The sequence below is a fragment of the Xenopus tropicalis genome, chromosome 5, assembly GCF_000004195.4.
Source record: "Xenopus tropicalis strain Nigerian chromosome 5, UCB_Xtro_10.0, whole genome shotgun sequence".
NCBI lineage: Eukaryota > Metazoa > Chordata > Amphibia > Anura > Pipidae > Xenopus > Xenopus tropicalis.
In genome coordinates this window covers 125248503-125273696 of record NC_030681.2, presented here as the reverse complement: position 1 = coordinate 125273696, position 25194 = coordinate 125248503, and the positions used below count along the sequence as shown (strand labels likewise).

Sequence of the window (25194 nt, the reverse complement as noted above, 5' to 3'; positions counted from 1 at the left end):
GTCGGATCCCAGTATTATTTACAGGCAAATGTTTATAATTCTAATTCTAAAAATTCTAATTCTAAATATCAAACAAAAAGAACAGATTTTAGTGTTTCCATTTCTTTTGTCGATATATTTTAATATACATCATTGGGGTTTTTTTTGGCCTGATATTCTTCATGTTGCTACCAATAGGCATGATAAACTTTATGTAAATGTGACATTTCTCACTCTCTTGTGTGAAACTGTGGTAATTGACTCCTTAATTTAATATTAGTAAAGTGGCATATACATGGCCTGTTTGTATTTGTCTGACACTCCTTTATAACGTCAGCGTCATTATACTGTCTCTAAGAGAAACCTTTTCATTTCAGTACCTGACCTACAGTACAGTACATTAAATATATATATATGTACTATATATGCAGGGCTGCTATCAGAAATCATTCAACCCTACACAGCTAAATGGCTTGGCCACAGCACAATGGGCCCTGATTAAATGTTTTTCTCATATCTCTTTTGTATTCTGAAGACTTCATTTTAATGAAAGACCTGCACTGAGGTTCTTTTTCACTTTCATAACTGAGTAATAAGGGTAAATACATGCAGTTAAAGCTTTCAGCATTTCATGCTTAATTTATTTTCACCAAACAATAACAATAACAATAAATAAATACAAGCCTTCAGTTTTAATGTCATAAAGTGCATAGCTAACCCCATCCATAATCTGGGTATCTTTTAGTTCTTAGTGGGCAATGCTGTTCCTACTAGAATGGCTAATGGCAAATATTTTGCACAATGTTTAACATGTAGTGGGCAGATTATTTGCCATATCGTGTTTGATATATATACATATATACATATGTGTGTATATTTTTATTTACATACAGTATCATGTTTTATTTACATAGCAATTGGTGATATAACACAAAGAAGTTTATGGAACCCTAAATCCAACCGAAGACCATAATAGTACCCTAAATGATTGCATCTGGTTCATTGGGCTTAAAACTGGATAGTTGTGATTCTGCTGAACTGTTTACCTTTACCTTATAGATATAATATATGGGATATATACCTTTAATCCTGGAAACTAACATACTACCTGCATCCCTGCTTCACGGTCCAAACACAGGTAACATTGCAATGTGGGTTAATAACCCTGCCTTGGTGCTACGCAGAAAGCCACTAAAGGTTTCACTATGTTCTTATAACACAAACTACCTACAATGGACTGCATATTATTTAATATCACCCTAAAGGTGGCCATACACGCACCGATATTATCGTACGAAACCTCGTTTCGTACGATAATCGGTGCGTGTATGGCATGTCGGCGAGTCGACCGATATCGCAGGAAGCTGCCGATATCGGACGACTCGCCGATCGGACAAGTTTGAAAATTTTGATCGGGCGCCATAGAAGGCGCCTGACCAAAATTCTCCCTTCAGAGCTGAATCGGCAGAAGGAGGTAGAAATCCTATTGTTTCTACCTCCTTACCTGCCGATTCAGCCCTGAATGGTGTGTGGCGGATCTTACGATGTTTCGTGCGACCGATGGTCGTACGAAACATCGTCGGATCGCCACGTGTATGGCCACCTTAAGAGTATGCATTGAAAGAGAAGATAATGTTATGTGCTGTCATTGAAGTACTAAGCATAGGGCCCCTAAGGCTGGCCATGTCCTTGGGCAAAGTGACTTTGTGTAAGGAAGGTGACTGTGTAGAAAGCATAACTTAACACAGTGTGTACAAACATTTCTCTTCTCTACGTTTTAGCTCTTTGTACCAGCTCTTTTCTCTCCATTCTGGTTCATTCAGGTTGTACAACTGAACGCTTTGGAGAAGACTGATTTCAAGGGATACTGTCAACATATAATTATCCTTGTTATAAATCTATGTCTTTACACAGACGTTAAATGCTTGTTCTTTCTTTTCAATCATATCATTTAGCTGTAGGGCAGTTCTGCTTGCTCTTTCTCGGCCACAGCAGGGCTATCTTATCTCTCACACCCTTTATTGCCCCCAGTATAACTGTGCCAATTGGTTATCTGAACCATTCACATGGACAATCATTTGACTTTATATGGCTCTGAGACCTTTTCACTACATTATAGCCATTTCTTCCTCTTTCTAGCATCAGCCACAGGAAATACCCACATGAAACAATATTAACAATGTCTAAATGTCTAATATCTAACTAATACCTTACATCTCAATAAATATATATTTTATGACATGAATTTAAATCATACAAAGAAAATGCTGCCAAGGGTCTTGTAAACATTTCATTGTCTTTGAAATATATATTTAATTTCATTGAAATATATAAAACCAGAAGGGATTAAAATAAAATTGTTGAAATTCTTGATATAAAGGGAAATGATTCCATATTTATATCTGGCATTTATTGTGTATTTATTGTATCTGAAGTAGGGAACAAAATGCAATTCTGAGGTGCATATATCCCCCTTTCCTTGTCCTTTTGTGAGTTTTCCTCCAGGTGCTCCACTTTCTTACCTCACTTCACACTGCTGGTTACTGTAACTGGCTCGTGAATAATGGATCCTTGGGTGTGTTTGTGAGTGTGTCTGTGTGTGTATGTGTGTCTGTGTGTATGTATGTATGTGTGTTCGTGAGTGTGTGTCTATGTGTGTCTGTGTGTATGTGTGTTTGTGAGTGTGTATGTGAGTGTGTGTGTGTCTGTGTGTAAGTGTGTATGTGTGTTTGTGAGTGTGTATGTGAGTGTGTGTGTGTCTGTGTGTAAGTGTGTATGTGTGTTTGTGAGTGTGTGTATATGTGTGTGTGTTTGTGAGTGTGTATGTGTGTTTGTGAGTGTGTCTGTGTGTGTGTCTGTGTGTGTGTGTGTGTATGTGTGTATGTGTGTGTATGTGTGTGTATGTGTGCTGTGGCAGGGAAATACGTCCATAAGCTCCACTGGGACAAGAACCGATGTAAATGCTGGAAGATACTCTTTGCAAGGCTCTGTTCATGAAGTCACAGTTATATGAAATATAAAGCTAATGCTAGGAAGCTAATACTAAGAATTTGGGATCACATACTATATTGGAATATTACTCACCCTGTCTGACTATAATCTGTACATCTTAAATTTTAAAGGAAATGGAAAGTTAAAAAATATGTAATATGGAAAGGTCTTCTATAAAACAGAACACAGGATTTCTCTTCTTCTTTTGTGTATACATGTTCCTCTGCGTCAGACTTCCTGCTCTCAGAAAAATTCTTCAGGGCACAGGCATGAGTCTGCTCAGTTTGCTCCTCTCTCCCCCTCCGGCTCACATCTCCATCTCCCCCTTCCATCAGAATTTGCTCCCAACTATAGATAAACCTATACATAAAATGGCAAAGTAGTTATATTTGCTACTTCACCCTAATATGCTAACCCTACAATATCAGAAATGTTTATAAAGCTTAGAAATTTCCAACAGGAGTCAGATGGATCATAAGAGTTGTGAAGAAAGTAGTGTAAATATAACACCAAACAAACGGATTGCTTATTTTATTTTGCCTCAATATTTTTTTTTATCCTCCCATAGGAATTATGGGATTTTGCCAAGTCTGATCTTAGGGGAACAAATTTCAGTAATATTTTGGGAAGTTAACATCCCTGTGATCAACAGTTTCCTAAAACCACCAAATAGATCCCTTTTTTTATAATCCGATGAAAGTTCTTGTTATATGTGCCCCTTATGTCCCAGGGCCCAGTTGTACTTGAGCTATGCCCTAACCTTTATGACTATCATACATTATATAACCCTCTCCTTCCATTCAATACAGATGAAAGAAGAGATAACCACCCAGCAATCCTCCAGCTACAGCCCAACTGGCACATTCACTTACCACTGGGTAACATTAGAGGCCAAAGCACAAAGTAAAATAAGCTCTTTCTGAACAGCACTGTACCCCAATATAGGCAAGAAAGAGGCGCCCTGCACCCTGCAACTGCCCTCCCACTCTGCTTTCCCCACAGGAGGGTGGCACTTAGGTCTCTGACTCACACTCATAGCCAGGGGATTCTTTAGAGTCTTGACCACCCACATGACAATTGCCCCTAAGGGACACATTGCATGGTTTATGGCTATACAAGCAGTGCTGTATATAGGCTGGCACTGCCTGGCATCTGAAGCTCAGCTGGGGGGCATCAGGCTGGACATTAATAACTTCCATTGTTCCCTTTAGACTGGTGTCCGACCCTCTGGCAATGTCCCAGCCCTCAGCATCTATAGCTTCATCCCCGCTGATACATGTGGCCTTACCCCACCTACCCCCAGCACTATCTATAGTTCCATCCCTGCCCTGATCGATAGCATAAAGCTTCCTCCAATACCCCAGCCCCACTGCTGCGATTTGTGCCGTCCCACGACAGCGGCAGCCGGGACTGAGCCGGTTAAGCGCCCAGGCAGCTCCCACCCAGCATTTTCCTCCCGTTCTTCTCGCCCAGCTGGGTGACGTCATGGCGTCATGTGACCGAGCCCTATTAAGGCTGGGGAGCTGTTCTGGTGCTGAAACCGTCGCTCCATTGTGAGTGGGAGCAATGCTGAGCCTGAAGCACACAGGTACGGGCGCTTGCTTTCTTCTTGGGAACGTAGGAGGGGGCACAGGGCAGCGGGACCCGGCACTTTCTGTTTAGTTTAAAATATCATATGATCTCATGGAATAACATGTAATGCCCCCCCCATGGGATTCTTATAACTTCCGCTGATCATTAATGATCTTACTGTGTGATAATATTCTGGGCTATGGGATGAGACTGCCTTCTGCCATGCACCTAATTTCTCAATGCCAGCATTAGATAAAGGGAATTTACCACTAGAAGTGCCATTGATGCACACTAACCCCTAAAGGCATTGTGTGTCCCTGCCACTTGGGATTCTCATAAATACTACAAGAAAGCCAAATATATATAATGTTTTTCCCTTAAATCAGTCCTGTTAGCTGATATAAATAGCATGGCGTTGCAGATGTGGTACTTCCTTCACTCAGTGACATCTGCCTGGCTTTCCATGACTTGCCTGTTGCTATGCCAGAAAGCTGCCAAGATACTGGATTAGGCTCTGATAAATTCCTGTTAACATGGGAAGGTACAGATTTCCACATGACCAGATTGCTCAGTCATGCCTTAAAATTGTCAACATGCTATTAGTGCATAAATATCCTGCCTTCAGCTGTTCTTCTGGGAGTTGCTGTTCAGAAAGAGCTGGAGGGATGCAGGTTGCACAGTCTGTCTGTCTATCTATCTATCTATCTATCTATCTATCTATCTATCTATCTATCTATCTATCTGTCTGTCTATCTATCTATCTATCTATCTATCTATCTATCATCAATCTATCTAAATATCTATCTATCTATCATCTATCTATCAATCTAGTTATCTATCATCTATCCATTTCTCTTTCTCTGTCTTTTATCTATCTAGACAGCCACACACAATAATTGGCCATTTTATCACGTATGCAGTTCATAACACTGACAGTGGAATTAATGCATTTCCAATAAGGGTATAAAACAAGTAGAAGAAATAAACTGGGGCAGCTATAAAAATTCTGATTATTAAGTAAACTAGCATAGGAGCTAACAATGTGTTTGCCTTGCCTTAAACAAGCAAACAAGTGGGCTGTGTGAAGAATCATGCTAAAAGTAGCTTAATACAGCCAGTTATGCACATAACACTATCTTGTTTCCATGGCAGGAGAGGCTATAAAACAAATCTCCGGAGCCATCTTATAAATGAGTGCAGCTCAGTAGCTCCATTTATATTTAGACGTCTGCCAAAGCAACAGGCGTTCTGATACTAAAGACCCATATCTGCTTTGCTGGGAGATTGTATAGCCTCTTATTCAGAAGGAACTGAGTAAACCCACAGGGCATAGATTTCTTAGTGTCAGTTTTAGTGGTAAAATTCATATTGAAGCATACATTGTTTCCTGCACAACATATATATGTGTATATATATATATATATATATATATATATATATATATATATATATATATATAAATGCATATAATAACATATATAAATACACTAGAATGTATACATGGCTATATATACCTTGAAGATCAATATCTAAATGCCAAAGAGCCACCATCCTTGATTGATGATTTCATAAAATTAGTTAAGGAGCATTAGACCAGCAGCCTTCCAGTTTCATTAGCCCTGATTTATTTTTCTCCTTTGCTTGAAAAAGGATGCCATTCAATATGCTAACGTCGCTAGCCATATTACTTTGGGGCTGTTGTTACTAAGCAGTGGTGTTTTCCCTTCATTATTTTAGCAGAAGGATTAGATAAGCCTGAGGAATCATTTGCTTGCTGTTTGCCTTCCATGCAAAGCATTTTTACAGTACTTTAACTATATTGTTTGTAAGTAGAGCAGATTGGAATGAAACACCAAAAATAATCCCCATATGTTTTGAGTAAAGCTGGTCATAGACAGGATAATATTGTCTATTGATTCTGACACTCCTGACTGCCGGCAGTGTATCAGCCTATGTATGGGACCAAAACAACAGTAACAATTTTCGTACTACCTGATAGATATCTGCCTAATCCAAGACTAGATCACTGAGATCCAAATCAGCAAAGATCATTAGGGGACCTTATGAAATGGGCAGGTTTTGTGTGTTTGGCTAGTTTAATACAATTTATTTTAATGCTTCTCGCTAATAAATATCCTGTAGTTCTGGCTTCTAGCTGCATTTTCAGTATTGATTTTAAAATGTAAGGTAAAATATTTGTTTTTCTAAAGATGTTCCATAAATAATATGACCCTGGGTATATTGCAAAAACAAATCTAATTTATTAGTGCATTTAAGGGCCACACTATTTGCTGAATGATGAATTGAGATATCTTCCATTAACTCCACTGGCAAAACTGCCATAGAAATGGTTGCTTAAACTCACAGGGCAATTATTTTTTCTTTAAAACAAAGTTTCTGTCAGACACTGCAGTACCTGTACCCTCATTTCCATTACCAAGAAAAACCATTTCAAATGCATTTTATCATAAAACCCATACATTGTCAACAAAGATTATGTTTATTCCATCCCTTAAGGCTGAAACATTAATATAAAGAGAAGCTGTCTAATTAAGTACAGATCTTTTTACTCGTTTTAAGTGGGTGCTACGTTTTGAAAACCAAAATGATAGTAAGGCAGATTCTTAAGGATATGTGTGTGTTTTCGTAGTTATTTTCCCAGGACTCAGGTATAGGATAACAAGATGCTATAAAATAATAGTAAAGAATACATTTACAGACCCCTACAGTATATAGAATATGTCGTATGCATTCATTATATAATGAACTTCTGATGACTTTTGTACTTTTGATGAATAAATGATCTTTAACTCAGTAGGTGGCTCTGGCAAGAGCAAAGGGATTAAGGGAGATTTAAGAGCTGTGCTGGGAAAGAGCCAGTTGTCCTGTGGGTTTCTGGGTAATACATTAGTTATTCTAGTCTCCTTTGGCAGAGCCCTTTTCCCTTAATCCTTAGAGCACGATCTAAAAAAGTTATTTAGAGCATCCTGAATTCTATAAATACGTCAACATTGTTACTATAAGTAGCTATGGCTGCCACTGAAAAGAGATTTATTAGGACATTTTTACAGCATGTAAAGTAACGTAGACTGAGAAAGGAATAGATACTTTATTGTATGGATATGTGCTAACCGTCTGTTCTATATTTTTTATTGTATGTTTATGTCTTGGCAGTATTGTAGAGGGACTATACAGAAAGAACAGTGATATTTGAAACTATAAAACATTTAATATATTTGAACCTATTGCTATCAATTGACCTAATTATGTATTTTTTTTTAGGAAAATTAAAAATGGCTTCTCCAGGTTGTTGCTACATTGAGAAATGCCTGTCCTTGTCATTTTTACTGCTTTTCACATCTTTTGCTGATGCTGCACCCTTTCAATATTACCAAGTGCCACAAGACCCCGAATACAGAATGAAAAGTATCCAGCGCCTTCCCAGCCCAGATATGCTGAAGGCTCTGGAGTATATCGAGAACCTCAGGAAGCAAGCAAACAGACCAGAGAGTCTACCGGACTATGTATCCTACCAAGGGGCACCATATCTGTCAGAGCAGAAGGATATTAGTACACCAGGCATTTCACCAGAGAATGCAAAAAGTCTAGCTATAGATGATGAATCCGAATGGATGAGAGTCATGTTGGAAGCCTTGATGCAGGCAGAAAAAGAGGCAAAATATTTGCCCAAAGAAAAAAATAAACCACTTAGTGGAAACATGGAGAAGAACATCCCTGCTGATCTAATTGAAGATTATGAGTCAAGCAAGTGGCCTGAGAAAAGGCCCAAAATTAGCAACATTCCATCTAGGTACTATGATGATTATTCTAGGGACAGCCCTTTTAAACGCACCAGTGAAATTGTGGAAGGTCAATACACCCCTCAAAATCTAGCTACACTGCAGTCGGTCTTCCAGGAACTAGGAAAATTAAAAGGCCAGGCAAATCCCAAAAGAGAAAGATTAGAAGATGATCAGAAGCTGTATAAAGATGATGAGGATGACATGTATAAAGCCAACAATATTGCATATGAAGATGTTGCTGGAGGGGAAGACTGGAACCCTATAGAAGAGAAGGTTGAAAGTCAAACTCAAGAGGAAATTAAAGAGAGTAAGGAGGAGGTAGAGAAGACAGATGATATAGAAGATGAAATGAAGAGGTCAGGACTACTTGGAATGCAAGATGAAGGCACTGAAAAAAATGACAAGGAGCAAGAATCTGGGAACCTATCCAACCTGATGGGTTATTACTTAAGAATGTGGATGAACAGAATGGAAAAAGGGAAACAGATCACAGAAAAGCGTTCACCCAAATATATAGGGAAAGACCTGGACCCTGAATCAATATACCAGTTGATAGATATATCCAGAAACTTGCAAATTCCCCCTGAAGATCTTATTGACATGCTGCGAGACGATGATGGGAAGAAAAATGGAGGAAGGCTGGAGCCTGATAAAGATGTTGAAGTACCCGAAGATCTTGATGAGGTTTCAGAAACAACAGTGGATAAGGTAGATGTCTATAAAAACAGACAAGGATTTATGAAGCAGCCTGCCAGTGCTCTGCTATCTAATGCCCCTGAAGACTTAACCATGGAGGATGTGATGAACCTCATGGGGGCAGATAAGCTGCCCAGTCAGAAACCTGCCTTTCTGAACCAGTTTAACCAAAACAATGGCTTACAAAGACCCTATTCTATGCAAGGTAAATCTAAGGGGCACAAACCGGCTTGGTTAAATGATTTTGAAAAGAGGCAAATGGAATATGATCCAAGATCAGACAAAGAAGATGATTTGGCCGAGTATGTTGTTAAGATGTTAGCCAAATACCCTGAGCTGTTAAATAACAACCAGAACAGGAAAGTAGGAGGTGTATATACACCAGGTGACATCCAGGAACTTGAAAAGCAGTATGAAAAGGCTTTGAGAGGTTATTTGAACACAAGAGGATTTCAGGATTATGAGACACTGACCAAAGGTAACAGAAGACTTCCTATGCCCAGGGAGGGTGATGACACACAGGCTAAACTGTACGCAGATGAGGACATGCTCATGAAGGTGTTGGAGTACTTAAACCAAGAGAAAGCAGACAAAGCTAGAGATCAAAGTGTTAAGAGATCACTGGAAAATATGTAATGTGTTTGTGACACCCAACCCTCTTTGGTTCTATTTATTTTCCTTTTGATTTCTTTTCCTCAGGTGGATAAAGATGAGGTCCCTCTTCCACTGCTGAGGATGGTCTCTCGATGTCACAGTTTAGAAAATGATTTTATTTTATTGTTTTTTTTTGTCAGTTGCCATAGTAATATTGATTTATCCATTGAACATTGCCTGTATCATTTGTAGAAATTCCCTGAGGTGGGGAGGGAAGGTTTCTTTCAGGTTGGGACGAAATTGCTTGAGTGTCTGAGGCTTTAAAATTTACAGAACATGCTTTGTTTTCCAGTCTCTTGTAGTTTGTTTAGCATGAGATCATGATCTGAGAAGCTGCCACTTACTGAAGGAGAGTGACCACTGTGTAGTTTATATTGGAATGCAATGCTTTGTCAAAATGGAATACATCTGTATCGTTCTTATGCAAAGATACTAAATTGCTGGCCTCTACATTAGACTTGTGCTTATTCTAGGCCTTGCTGTGTGTCCTGCTTTTATTGGCACAGGCATGTTGATATCTAGATTTCTCCTTTATTTTAATGGGATATTTGGGGTAGCCTGGTGTTTGTTTTATATTTATTCTGTTGGGCATCAACTGTGCTCATATTCATGTGACAACGTCGGCATTCCATTGGCCATTTCTAGGGTTACATTTTCTCTTATAAATCATTTACTTTAACTGAACCAAAAAAGGCAATGCTTGGCAAAATGTGAGTACAGCAGCTGCATCGTAGCAAGGACACTGCCACAAAAACCTGCTACAGAGGAGGTCTATGTTCCCTGCAGAACAACACATAATTAGGGCCCCAATCAGTTTGGAGAGATAAACTTGACTTATTTGGTTTATCACATAAAAACTCTATTAAGGTCTATTGGAAAATCTGGAAATTAATTAAGTGAAAACTTTTTGTTCTCAGTTTGACACTGGGCCTTAGTCAGACAACTCAGGGGCGACTCCAGTGCAAGGGGATTGCTCTTTAATAGGAAGAACATACTTCATAGTTAATAGTTAATAGGACATTTTCTATATTGAAATATGAAAACAATCACTTACATAATACTAACATTTCATATGAAATATCTTGATAAAGTTATCAAATTTCCTTACTTCCATCTTAAAATACTTGAAATACAGAACCACCATAGGACTGGTATACTGTATGTATTATAGAATGCCTTATTTATAGGAACCTGTGAGTTACACAAATATAAAAGGTGAGAAAATAGCTAATACTCAACTTACTCCAGTAAGGAGGGGTATGTACCTTGGTGGGGTCCAAATGAGAATTTATGTTATTGTACATGTCCATTCTTGCAATCAGCCTACATTGCTGGCATTGTTATGTTGGTCGGCAGTTAAGTTAAAACCCTTGCAGATGGCAGTAGTAATATGTACTTGTATGTAGTCATATTTAATATCCAACAGTTAAAACAGTAATTCCCAGTTGTGATATACTAGAAAGAATATCTTGAGTTGTATCCAGTACCTAGGTTCCTGTAGCAGATTTCCTTTGCCCTCCATGCTTCCTTAACAAATGCATCATTTCTGCCTAGGGCTGTTTAGTTGTTTTTACACATATCTACCATACTGCCGGCCTTGCCTGATGTCACATTCGAATTCATGTGTTTAATAAAGCGTTTGGGATATGACGAGACTCTGCATTCTATAGACTACACATTTCCTACTGCCACTGCCTGACAGGTTTCACCTTTGAGATTCCGCTCACTGGCGTTTTTTTTTACTCATAGAAGCTATTTTGTTACTGTTTGTTGTGTATCGTGTGGTACTGTAAAAAAAAAAAAAACCTAAGAAAAATAAAGCATTCTGTATATTTGTGGAGTGTGCTTATTTGGTGAAAGCAAAAGACATTTCTGCACCCTCATTCTGATAAATAATCAGTTTTGGTAGTTATTGGGGCAGAAATATCAAGGATCACTTGGGGGCCCCTGTAGGTTTCCTGCCAGATTCTTAGCCGTCAGTCTTATAATTCTCTTGACATTCAGGATAGGATAAATATATCTGATCAAATTTGAACTCGTGGGAAGTCTTCGGCATTCCCCACTTTGAATATTGATAAATAAACTCCTAAATAGTTTTAAACGTTAACTTTAACTCATAACCTTTTAGGAAGGCAATTAGAAATAAATTCTGTAACTGGTTAAACATAGTGGCGTGTGTTATTCTGCGCATGTTTGAATTAATTTGTGTGGGAGCTGCCATATTAGTTTTGCTGGTAAGTAGAATTCAGTTTCTTCATTAGACTCTAATGTAATTGTGTCGTCCGTCGGCTGGATTGTCATCAAGGTTGCTGGATTGCCTGTATGGCTTTTCCAAGCAATTATTTTAAAAAGCATCTCTCAGACATGGCCCTTGTTTTACTTGCATGGATCCCATTAATAAGCCTCACAGCCTACCCAGGCACCCCAATATTTATGGCAGTTTCACCCTCATTCGAATGCTGATAGACTAGTTCCAGCTGGCTAAACTGAGGGTTCTGTCATTGCTAGGCAATACATTATTCTAAAGTTGTAGTAGATAAAAGGGCTGATGCTGGCCCCCCTGCCCAGACACAAACTGGCAATCTTCAGATTCTGGCAAATACCAGAGGGGCTGCTGTACGATGCCATAGACAGTCACTATTTAGTGGGCTTGTGGGGGCTGTTTGGGCCTCTGTATACTTGAAATGCCAAGTACTGGACTGGGACCCCAGGGGCCCACCAGAAAACCTTATAGACCATAGGCCCACTCTTCAAACTATTTTTCCTCATTTCCTCTCCCAACCTTTTTATTCTCCTAGTCTCTTTTATTTACATGCTAGCATCTATTCTTATGTCTATTTCTCCTCTTTGTTCCCATTCAGAAATAGGGAATGACCATGAAACAGGCCAAATTATCAGGAGCAGGAGGGCCCACTGACACCTGGGCCCACCGGGAGTTTTCCTGGTATCCTGGTGGGCCAGTCTGACACTGTCCTATTCTGAATCCCAGTACAGGCCTGGCCCTGCCTTAGTAGGCCCTTAGCAAATTATCCCTTTACACATTTGTTAAAGCAGCCGCAAAAATCAATGCAGACTGATTTAAAAAAAAAATTATATATCAAATTCATTAGACTGTATCACTGAAATCAAAAACAAAATGAAAAGAAAAAAATTTAGGCTCTGTATTCTAATTTGTAACTTATACCAGACACCTAGAGATGCATATTAGAGGTGTGAGCTGGAATGCCTGGGAGGAACAGTGTTTCCAGATGAGAAGTCTTTTTCGAATCTAATGAAAACAGTTATGATCTTATCTTGAATCCTACATCCCAGCTCTAAGTATAAGAGACAATCCTACATAAAAGAAGAAATCTGTGCCACTGGCACCAAGGGCATACTTAATTGCTGACACCCTTCCAAAGCTTTTTTTCTTGTCTAAGGCCCCAGGCATAAGGGGCACATAGGGTTGCCACCTTTTGAAAAAAATGGTGGTGGGTGGTGACAAAAGGGGGTGGGTGATGACATCAATGGGGGGTGACATCATAAGAGGCAGTGCTACAACACTTGGGGAAACTAGAAAGTGGATCAAGGGGAGATCAGGTAAGGGAAAAGGTAAGTGTCAAGGGCTTAGGTGGTTGGGCCAGGAGCTAAATTATGAGATATTACAAAGTAACTGCATTGCTAGTAAATCTGTAATGCCAACCCTTGGTGGGTGTTGTACTGACTCAGCCAGTAAAATACCAGCCAGGTAGCGTCCCTAGGGGCACATTCTCTGTAAATTGATAATGAAGCATCGAATCATGGCCATTCTACTTTCTATTCATTCCTATGGGATTTTTAAAATGTATTTAGCAAATAGTGAGCTCTTATTTCATATTTTGATAAATCTGTCCCTAATTGTTTACAAGACAGTTACATAGAGCTGCATAAAAGTGAAGATTGACTGAGAGTTCCTGGGCGCACAGATGTGTTTATGTTTCTGTCCTCCCGTATCTTCCTCAGATCCAGCTGAAGAGCTTATTGGCTCAGTCCAACTTTGAGAAGAATCTTTCCAACACAACTTAAATATCCAGCAGATTTATTTCTTAATATTATACATTATACATTTTCTTATACACAAAGTCGGATGACCATCATTGCTTTGGGGTGCACTACGCAACAGGATAGAAATGGCCAATCTCATGTGAGTAAATGTGTCTTCTATAGGTTGCAAAATCACTTAAATCAGCAATAAGCTGTGTGGGAACAGACCTATTTAGCCATGATACAGACTTCCAAAAATGAATATATCATAGGACTGTCTGTTTGTTACATATATATTATAAATATATTCATTTTGGGACCCCAGAAAGATTTGTTTGGTGTAGACCCCACTGTTAATATTTATGGCTGTGGTTCCAGAAATATTCAAGAGAGCAAATATGTATGTATAACTTTATATATAATAATATTCTGCGCTGTACAATCTTACAAATAGTGCATAGTATATAATTTAATTATTACATATATAATGTAAATGTAATTATTACATTTTATATTATACACTTTATTTTTATTATTCCCCTGCTGCTTAGTATGGAGCTTTAGGTATTTTGGACCTTGTCGTGATCAGTAGAAAGCTTCCCTGGCTTCACATAGCTGTTGTCATGGCTGTGTAATACATCAGGGAGTTGGAATCATAGGTAACTGGGACCAGAGGTGGCCCGGTTCAGCACAGCCCACGGCCTGGCACTGGTCCCCGGCCCAGTGGTTGGGGACCCCTGCCCTGAGATATTAAAAGAGGTTATTATTAGTGGCCAGATTATCTCCTATTTATGTCTTAATTTGAATAGTCCAAAGCCCCTGCTGAAGGGCCTTTCATGAGCTCATGAGATGAGTTAAGATATAGGAAAGTATTAGTGTATCAGTCATAGCTTTGAGAATAACTAGAACAACAAGTATACTATATACTGACCCTAAATCTCACCTAAATTGGCCCTTAGGCTACATTTTCTTGCCACTGCTTTAAATCCTGCCAGCCCCACTATTTCAGAGCCCTTGTTCTAGAGAACATTGCTTGAGGCCAGTAATGTTAGCAGCGGGTTGCCTGGACAAGATCATTGAAACACAAAACAGCAGCACTTCACCAAATGCTTAGCTACACAGGGTTAATACATACACTCATTTAAATAGAGGTTAAGATCACACAGCAGCACAGAAATGCTTACCGTACATCTAAAAATAACAAGATGAAATCATTTTACACGCATATAGCCTGTCATCAGGGGCAAAGCTGGTCTCATTCTGCTCAGAAAGGAAAGGTACAGCTTATGTTTTGTAATACATTAAGAAAAATGATAGTTGTGTAATTCTGGCAGATGGTTAAAGTTTGGGATTCTATTCAGGAGAATTGCTTACATATTCTCATGCTGGAAACAAATTCCATTTTAATAAAGCTCACAGACATTTGATAACATTCTGTAGCACATACTCCCTGTTTCTACTGGAGATGTTCAGCACATAAGCCAGGCTGCCTGCGTCAGAAGCTCATGAAGCTAGAAAGGAAGAAGGTTACACATCTGTTACTGGAAAATCAAAGAAATGATTATTCAAGACTTGATTAAATGTTCTTTCCTATTGAATCAAAATGAGATATAGGAGATTTTTGTGCCATATTTAAATTCTTATTTGGAAGGTGAAATTATGAATTATACTTGAGATTTGCCGAATATCCCAAATCACCTCTATATTCATATTTTGACATAATTTCGTTTTAACTATGAATTTCCATAGATCTAAGCTACAGAGATGGTAGTGTGTCTGGCTCCACTGCCACTGGGAAGATTAAATCTGCTTATACAGTATCTGATGCCTCTAACCGCCTTAGGTATCAAGAAGATGTCACAACAGGAATGCCCCCAATCTGAATGGTTTTTGAGTTCCCTTAGATAATAACAAAGTTACAGATAAAGGAAAATATTAAACCATAGTTTTAAAAATAGTTAGGACCCCAAATAAGTTTTCTCCAAATAAGTATCGCAGTATTTGTTCATCAGTTTTATTGCAAAACAAATCTGTGTAGCTGTAATTGTGCAACAGCTAAATGGCCATAGACTGGGCAGTCCTAATTTATTGAACAATAAAGGCACCTTGTGATGTTACTACAGTAGCACGGTTTAGGATAAACAAAACGAATATCAGAAGGCAATTAATAAGCTATTATTATTTTATAACTACTATATCCCTTTAATCATGGTATACAGTCATATATCTAGTGCTTTATTTACCTAGAAAAGTAAATACTGTAGGCAAGGCATGACGTACTTTAGACTGGAAATAAGTGTCATTAGCTTAGCATTAGCACAGAATGAGAGGAGTGTTTTCTGGGTGAGAAATCCCAAGAGACATCTGAGAGCTGTTATGCATGTTCTGCGTGTTCATGGAAAACTACATTTCAGCAGCCTGTGTATGCAACAGCACAATGGACAAGGAATAAGGATAAAAAGGGGTCTCTATGGGGTCTCACCAATGAAGCACCAGGAGCTAGATCAATTATGAGGCACAGGGGAACACCACATGCACATTGTACCAGAACACTTGGAGGTGCAGGTATGGAACCTATTATCCAGAATGCTCAGGACCTGGGGTTTTTCGGATAACAAGTTAAGCCAATAGAATTGTTCTGCTTACAGTAAGAATTCAATATATCTTAGTTGGGATCAAGTACTGTTTTATTATTATAGAGAAACAGGAAATCCTTTTTAAACATTAGAATTATTTGCTTATAAAAAAATTCAAGAATGATTCAAAATGATGCATAAAATTAGGCATAAGAGATTTAACTTGATGGATGTTTGTCTTTTTTAAACTAACTCACTATGTAATGGAGTCTATGGAAAATTGCCTTTTCATAATTTGGAACTTTCAGGATAACAGGTTTTTAGATGACGGATCCCATACCTGCAGCAGGATGGGGCAAATCAAAGGTCTGGCTATAAAAGAGCTAAATCCACCTGCAGGCTGACAGACACTTTGGGGGCTTATGTCCTCAGACAGGGCCAAGTGAGGAAAGCAATGGCTGCCACACAGGTTTTTGTTCAGTAAAGTGGATATACCAGTCCACTAATAGAATATGGTGCATTTGTATCTTGGGGCCAAGGTAGAGCTCACCACAGTTTGCCAAACAGAAAATTCACAGCTCTCTATTGACTTCTAAAGAATATTATAGACAACTGTAAAGTCTCTCTCTGGTGAACTCTGTAGAGATCTTGTATAAAGAGACCCCTATGTAAGAGCCTGTTCAAGTGTTCCATTCTAACATAGCAGAAGCACAGTATCATTGGAACCCTGTTACTAGTAGTGAGTAGCATTTATTCTCTGGGGAGCCTAGCTCTCTAATAAAGTTCTGTGAACATTGGATAGTTCAAGTTTCAAGTTTACTGTCATATACAAATAACAATGAAGCATCATTACTGTAATTAAATTTTTTTTACCCGTGTTCCTCCCAACTTTACATAGACCTTGTCTTTATAGGCAATAGCACAGCTGGGCCATTAGGAACACTTTTTTGATGATGGCATAAGTTACACTGTCTAGGGAAGTGATTATCTTTTTTAGTTCAAAGCCCCACTGAAAGGTCTAATATTTGGTCAATGCTCCCTAATCTCATAAAAAAGTTTACGGATATAGGAAAAATAGTCTCAAGGTTAACCAGTAAAGCAAACACATTTTCACCCTAAATATAAGCCTAAATGACCATCAAGCTGAAGATCAAATAATTATTTCCCCCAATTATTATCCAAACTAATATTAAGGGTGAACCCATCTTTTTCCAAGTCCATCCAGGGTGGCCACACAGCTTGGGAACCACTGCTTTTGGGGATTTCCTCAGTTAGAGGCGACCTTCTAGCTCTAGCTCATGAATAGCAAGCTTGTTGCCCAGATATCAATTCTCTCAATCACTATAAGTTGTTTTTTTTATTCAGCCCCTTCTATGCACTCATATCCCCCATTGCCTGTATGTGGCTTGTTTGTGAGTCATAAAAAAGATACAGATTAACTCCATTTTATCTGATCAATCATCTTAGATTATGACCCAGTCCTGGTATTTTATAGATCTTATCATATATTGCTATGCATTATGGCACAAAGGCTTACAAATGCCACTAATGGACTGTTTGTGTACTTTTCAATACACAATGCTTCATTTTTAAAAAAAAGTATTTGTACATGGTGTATTTGGGCCCATGCTCAGGTAGGAATGAATGATAGGCACATAAGGATGCAACTGCTGGTATGTTTGCCATTTTACTTTTTAAATTGGAAAGCAGGATGTTCATGAAACTCTTGTTGCAATCCTTTTCCTGCAAAAAACCTAGATTCATTCATTTTCATCATTTCCTAGCAATATACTGCCCCTGAGCTGCTGTCCCTGTCCCTAAGGGGTCAAATAAGGAACGTTACTGTGAATCTATGGTGCCAGAAACAAACACATGCACTGCATGCATTCTTTGAACACAAGTTTATATAATTATTTCATAGTACTGACCTGTCACCCTCACACAAACACTTCTTCTTGTCTAAGAACTGTTTGCTTGTATTATTAAATGAAAGGCCACTAACCCTATTCTACGCTCCTATGACCCTTATGGAATATAAGATCATTTAGTGGAGAGGGCCATAATCTATCCAGTGACATACCATGTATTAATAAGACATATATTTGTAACTCTACTGCTACAGCCAGATTGTGCTTTAGATCATGGAGTCTGTGTTTTAGTAATGATATTCTGACTGGATAACCAGGGATGCTTTTTAAAAACAAAAGAATCATTTGTAATCAGCATTGCTGTACCGGGTGCATTTTTCCTGCATAAAGGGGTTAACTGGTCATATGAAGACCTTCTCTAGACTCAAAAGTATTATACATTTGTATCTCTAGTATTAATGTATTTCAACAGCAAGCAGCCTACGTCAGCTGTCTCACATTAAAGTCCAGTCCTCCACAAGAAGAGCTACAACAACACTGTGACTAATGTCTGACTCATTCACTGCAGCACAAGGGAAAATAAGTGATGGAGAGGGAGGAGAGACTCTTAACCCCTGTGCTGACTGAGAAAACGTACCCTCTTTATAGGTCATCAAGAGCTGCATGTACCTTAACCCCTGTGCGGACAGAGAGGATATACATGTTTTGGTGTTTCTGGCTCATTAAAGAGGACCTGTCACCCTAAGAAATAAGTCAAAATGTATTTCTATCATGTTAGTTGAGCAAAATAAACTTTACTTACACTGTATAAATAATATAAATACTGTTTCCTTTAGTCCTGGAATTTCACAATCACAGCAAGCAGGCAGGGGCCATTTTGTAGACACTGTTATTGAGGAAAGCTTTGCATCATGCCCAGTGTCGGACTGGGACCCCAGAGGCCCACCAGAAAAACTTAGACCATAGGCCCACTCTCCAAACTATTTTTCCTCCTTTCTTCACTCAACCTCTTTATTCTCCTAGTCTCTTTTATTTACATGCTAGCATCTATTCTTCCATCTATTTCTCCTCTTTGTTACCATTCAGAAATGCTGAATAGAAAGTTAAAGTTATTGTCTGCCCCACCTAAGGCATATAAGCACGCAGGCAATATATGATTATGGGATTTTAAATGCCTTTACAATGGGTATGGATGTGTTAATAAAAAAGGAATTTTGGTTTCATGTTTAATTTGAAAAGGACTTTTATTATACAGCTTTTTATGTCTGGGTGACAGGTCCCCTTTATGAACCAAACCTAGCCAAGAACATGTACTGACTCAATTACTGAATAATAATAATAATAATAACTGAATAACTGAAATGGAAAAAAACCCACAAATATATAAGCATCACAATGCATTTTAAGAGCTTAATCTACAGATACAGGATATCATTACTGACAGAGGATGCTTGGAAGATATGTGTGGTGCCCTCAAGATAAAGGTAACAGGGTAGAACCATAGTCTAGTGATGTGCATTCAGTATGTTAAATGTCAGGGTAGTCCCATCTGTCAGACAGGATCAGCTGTCTCTCCCACAGCAATATATAAAATAGGGAGTAGCAGTGATGAATTATTTGCCTCACTATTTTGGTGGTGAAAGAATGAATAAAGGAGATAGTCTAGGGAAGGAGACCATAAAAACATCTAAAGCTGCCCATACACGTAATGATTTTTCCTTTCTTAACAACCAATTTTTAGTGAGATCCAACAAAACCGTTGGAAAGGTTAGTGTGGTACATCTAGCAATATCACTCAGAAAATTTATCGGCAGTTTTTGTCATTAACAATGAAATTTGTCCATTGTCCAAATGTTTGCAGGACCAAGCTGGTCATTTTTTAGCTTCAGCTAAACAATATCACTTGAAATGGTCATTTTCGTTGATGGACAAATCATATTTTTAAACAATCGTTTCAGGATAAGCTTGGTCCTACGATAATGAAAAGATCTTTTAAAATTCTTAATGTGTATGGCCAGCTTCAGTCTTGGAAGAGGTGCCAATGAGTTAGGATATGGATCTTTGGGCAAACTTGCACTGGGCAGGAATTCATGGCAAACAATGCTAATGTTCTATGTGTGTCTTATTCATTTACAGCTTCCCTATGTGTTCTTTGTGCCCCCCTTTGGTGCCCATGTAAAGTATACACTGTATGGCTCATTTATGTCTGCAGATGCACGTTGCCCACAGTGAGTTGTGTGTAAAACCACTTTCATTAAATGTACTTACGTCAATATGTACTCAGAGTTTGGCACCCATGAGTCCTTCCTGCCTTTCGTTAGTGTTCATGTGGAAACCGCCTAGAGCAGGCTGATCAATGGCAACAATTACATTCTTGATATTAGCACATGCAGCCTGTAGTAAAAATTTCCGTAGGGCCCTATGCTGAGTATACTTATATTATATAATTAATGGAGATCACAAAGTCTATTTTCACCCAAGGCCTCAATAATTAAAGATGATCCTAAGAACAGTCATAGATATAAAAAGATTAAAATGGATGATATGTTGAGTAAAGACCATAGTAGCTGCAGTTGAGAAGTCAAGCACATTATAAAAGCTTGGTAAGCATTAGACAACAGTGATATATCTGGGATATTAGTAAGTAACAATACTATTAGGGTGAATGCATGTTGCTATTAACACCAGTTTCCCTAGTGCTATGTGTCACTGCACCAAGGCACCAACCTGCTTGTTTCCTTCCTGTTCTTTGGTGGGGTAATTTAGTCCAGTATTGTGATATGTTATGGTGAGTCTTTCCATGAGTGTCTGCTTAATTTACATTCACAGGTACGTTTTAAAAATATCTCTAGATTTCAAAACATTTTGCATCAGAAGCCTATAATAGCAAACCACGCTTTCAAGTCATGCATTAAATTACATTATGCTCTGACCTGCAATCCATTATCCTGCCTTTATTCATCAGGCACACATTTGGTGGAGTGTAGAAGTCAAGCCATTACATATCTTATGGTATTTCCGGTAGCATTTACTTGCTGCCATTTTCCAAATATCAAATACAGGAAAATGCTGGGATTGAGTCAGAGATCATAAGCTGCCAGATTCCCTGATTGCAATTGCTCAAATCAGTGTGCTATATATATTATTAAACTTATTATTATTAATAATAATACTTAGTATTATAAATAATACTCATAATGAAAGCTGTGGGGTTATGCCATTAAAGCAGGAAGCAGTATTTGTATGGTTTTCCCTTATCTCATATTATGTGTGCAATTTAATTACTATAGTTATTCATGTATCACATGTGCATTACAGTGCCCCCAGGTTAGTTATGGCTGATCAGAGAGAGGCACTTAGGAGACTGCCTCTTGTGGTAAAGGATTCTTAGCTAAATTCCTTACATATAAAAGGGTTAAATACACTAAAGGACTAAAAAATATCACTCAATGGCAATCCTATCAAAAACATTATCCATTATCCAATTTTCTGTTGTTTTTAATTTATTATGAGAGGTGAAAGAATTCTCAGAGTCCCATGGGAGTCTGCAGGAAATGCTACGTAAGAGCCAAGCCCATCTCCATGCAGCTGTTTGTTGCTAAATTGCTTTAGTGCAAGAATGAACATAATATTTTGTCAGCCAAAAATTAGAATAAGAGACTTTTAATCATTGTAATTACATCTGTATTACTGTCAATATCATGTGTTCCTGATTAAATGAGGTTCTAAGATCAGCGACTTGAGACAGTGATGAAATATACCCTTTAGGTATGAAGATGCTATGTTGAAGATATATAGAATAATCATATAATAAATATACCCAGAATTGCCTCACCTTCTCATCAACTAAGCTGTTCAACGTTCAGGGGATATTGTGCAGTTTGGTAAAGGGAAGGGCCCTCTGAGAGGGTGGATCAGTTTAAAATTGAGGGGTGTTGATTTCAAAATGTAGTGCATATTGCTGGGCTAAAATAAAATGGGTGGGGCATATTTCCACATAAGAGGTAAATTACTGACATCACCGATCGCCACATCAGTGTTACTGAGCCCTGACCAGTAACAGGACTCAGGGGCCGTGACATCACGGGGATGGGGACCATGACGCAATGATCTCCGATTGCCGGATCGCCACGTCAGTGTTACTGAGTCCTGTCCAGTTTTCCTAATTTGGAAACTGGGCAGGAGGTTTTGACCCAAGCAGCCCTTCCGAAAACCAGGATGTCTGGGTCAAAACCGGACAGGTGGCAACCCTAGCTGTGGGAGCGGTTTGTAGGACCAGGCAGGCCCAGACTGGCATTTAAAATACACCTTGGCATTTCAAGTACACAGAGGCCCAAACAGCCCAAGGCTAGGCAGAGTATGGCACACACAGGCAACATGGGGCAGGCAGAGTATGGCACACACAGGCAGGGTAGGGCAGGCAGAGTATGGCACACACAGGCAGGGTAGGGCAGGCAGAGTATGGCACACACAGGCAGGGTAGGGCAGGCAGAGTATGGCACACACAGGCAGGGTAGGGCAGGCAGAGTATGGCACATACAGGCAGGGTAGGGCAGGCAGAGTATGGCACACACAGGCAGGGTAGGGCAGGCAGAGTATGGCACACACAGGCAGGGTAGGGCAGGCAGAGTATGGCACACACAGGCAGGGTAGGGCAGGCAGAGTATGGCACACACAGGCAGGGTAGGGCAGGCAGAGTATGGCACACACAGGCAGGGTAGGGCAGGCAGAGTATGGCACACACAGGCAGGGTAGGGCAAGCAGAGTATGGCACACACAGGCAGGGTAGGGCAGGCAGAGTATGCCACACACAGGCAGGGTAGGGCAGGCAGAGTATGGCTGTCTGTGTGTGCCATACTCTGCCTGTCCTATGCAGCCTTTGTGCCATACTCTGCCTGCCCTTAGCTGCCTGTGTGTGCCATGCTATGTATTTAAATACTCATACAAACAGGGTATTGGCTTCACAGCCTCAGCAATTTAGGGTGAAATAGTGCAACAGGGCAACAGGGCACATGTTTATATAGTTAATATAGTTATATAGTTAATTATAGCTCTGTATTTTCAATTTCAATAGTCTTTTTAGTGGCTTACATAAAATCCTTGTCCTGCCTTCTCCTGAGCGCTTCATGACTGGAATACCTCTTACAATATTCTCTCAGCACCAAAGGGAACACACTCTCAGGCCTAGCAACCCAGCCCAGATCCTTAGGAAAGCAGCTGTAACCATGGTGACTGACATTATGAAGAAGCCACCTATCAATCTCTAATAGTGAAGCCTTCAAGACAAACAGAGCGAGTGAGCTACCAGCTCCAGCATATCATTTCTGGAACCTTTCTCTATGTAAAAAAGAAGGAGGAGGGCAATTTCATTCTGGTCTGCTGAGAGCAGCTTCAATATCCGATTCATAGATTCACTTAGTGCTTTTATAGAGCTGTTATTATCCGCAGCGCAAACATTCTATGAAGGAGCAGTTTTCTTTCAGAAACATCTCTGTGTTGGTATGAGCACACATGCCTCTTGTGCTTATGAACTGAAATTACATTTAAAGGGGAACTTCACCCAGGCACCACTTAAGCTTTTTGAAAAATAAACATAATTTCAAGCAACTTTGCATTGTTTTTTACAATTAAAAATATACAGCCTTTTCATAATGTTTAATGTATACTAATGAAACACATTTTTAGCCTCCATGGATTTTTAGTGCAGATTGTGTCTGAGCATACCGCCCAACTGTCCCGCTTTCCGCGGGACAGTCCCGATTTTGGTAGCGCATCCCGCTGTCCCGGATAGTTCCATGAATGTCCCGCATTTCCGTAATGCGGGACATTCATGGAACTATCCCTGACAGTGGGATGCGCTGGCTGTAGTCAGGTGTTCCTCTTCTTCAGCGTCTCCTCTCTATATGCGGCTCCTTGTTCGGCGGAGCCAGGCCCTTTTATAAGGTTGCGCCCGTGCGTATTGACGCCACACGCACGCACGGGCGCAACCTTATAAAAGGGCCTGACTCCGCCGAACAAGGAGCCGCATATGGAGAGGAGACGCTGAAGAAGAAGAAGCAGCAGAAGCAGCAGCATGTATGGAGGCTCTGTGTATTGGGGGGGGGGGGGACTGTGTGGGGGGGGCTAATGTGTATGGGGGACACTGTGTGGGGGGGGCTACTGTGTATGGGGGGGCTACTGTGTATGGGGGGCACCTGTGTATGGGGGCTAATGTGTATGGGGGACACTGTGGGGGGGGGCTACTCTGTATGGGGGGGCACCTGTGTATGGGGGGCAAAGCTGATACATAGTTATAACTCACTCACTGCCTTCTCTCTATATTTGTATTTTATATGTAGGAGTTGCTATATTGTTTTCCTTAGGTAGTACAGTATGAGGGTATAGCACATTTGCGTCTGATCCCGCCATTTCATCTATATAAAAGGAGTATTTTTTTAAAAAAATGGGGTGTGGTAATTGGGGCGTGGCCACAAAAGTGGGCGTGGTCAAAAATGTGCAAATTTTGGTATTTCTTGTTGCAAATCCGTTAGCATCTCTCTCAATTTTCCTCTGCTTATCACCCCCAGTTGAATGGAGCTGCTGAATGGGTAAACCAAGCTCTCAATTTTTAAGATGTCATGTGATCCGATTGCTTGGCCCTCTATAGAGGAAAGCAGACCCTGCAGGGGGGCCTGGGAGACAAGGGGGCCTGGACCATGGGGTCTGCTTCCTCTTTAGCTCTAAAAAAATCTCCCCTCTCCAACCGCTCTCCTACCTTCTTGGCTGAGGGGCAGGGGAACAGGGGACAAAAGCTGGAGAGTAGATAGATGGATTACATTTTATTTTGGGTGGGCCTGGCACTGTGTTGTTACACCACTGCCACCAGGATGAGGAGAGCATCAATCTGACAGGAATGCCATTCCATTGCAGCATCACACGTTGCATTTTCTTGACAGGCGCATCGTTGGGATTTGTTCCACCTCTTATCAACCTACCACACCACCCCTCCTAACCCAGAAGAATCACACAGACACCAACTTTTGGATGGAAAGGGCCGCAGAACATTTATTAACA

The 25194-nt window shown here is 39.7% G+C and overlaps 1 protein-coding gene across 1 annotated transcript; it reads left to right on the top strand.

Annotated features, from left to right (window-relative positions):
* The first annotated feature begins 4516 nt into the window (after positions 1 to 4516).
* On the top strand, positions 4517 to 11527 carry scg2 (secretogranin II). The gene is given in 2 exon segments (NM_001078843.1): positions 4517 to 4558; positions 7825 to 11527. Coding segments are annotated over 2 exon segments (1875 nt in total). The 5' UTR covers positions 4517 to 4536; the 3' UTR covers positions 9678 to 11527.
* The last annotated feature ends 13667 nt before the right edge of the window (positions 11528 to 25194 follow it).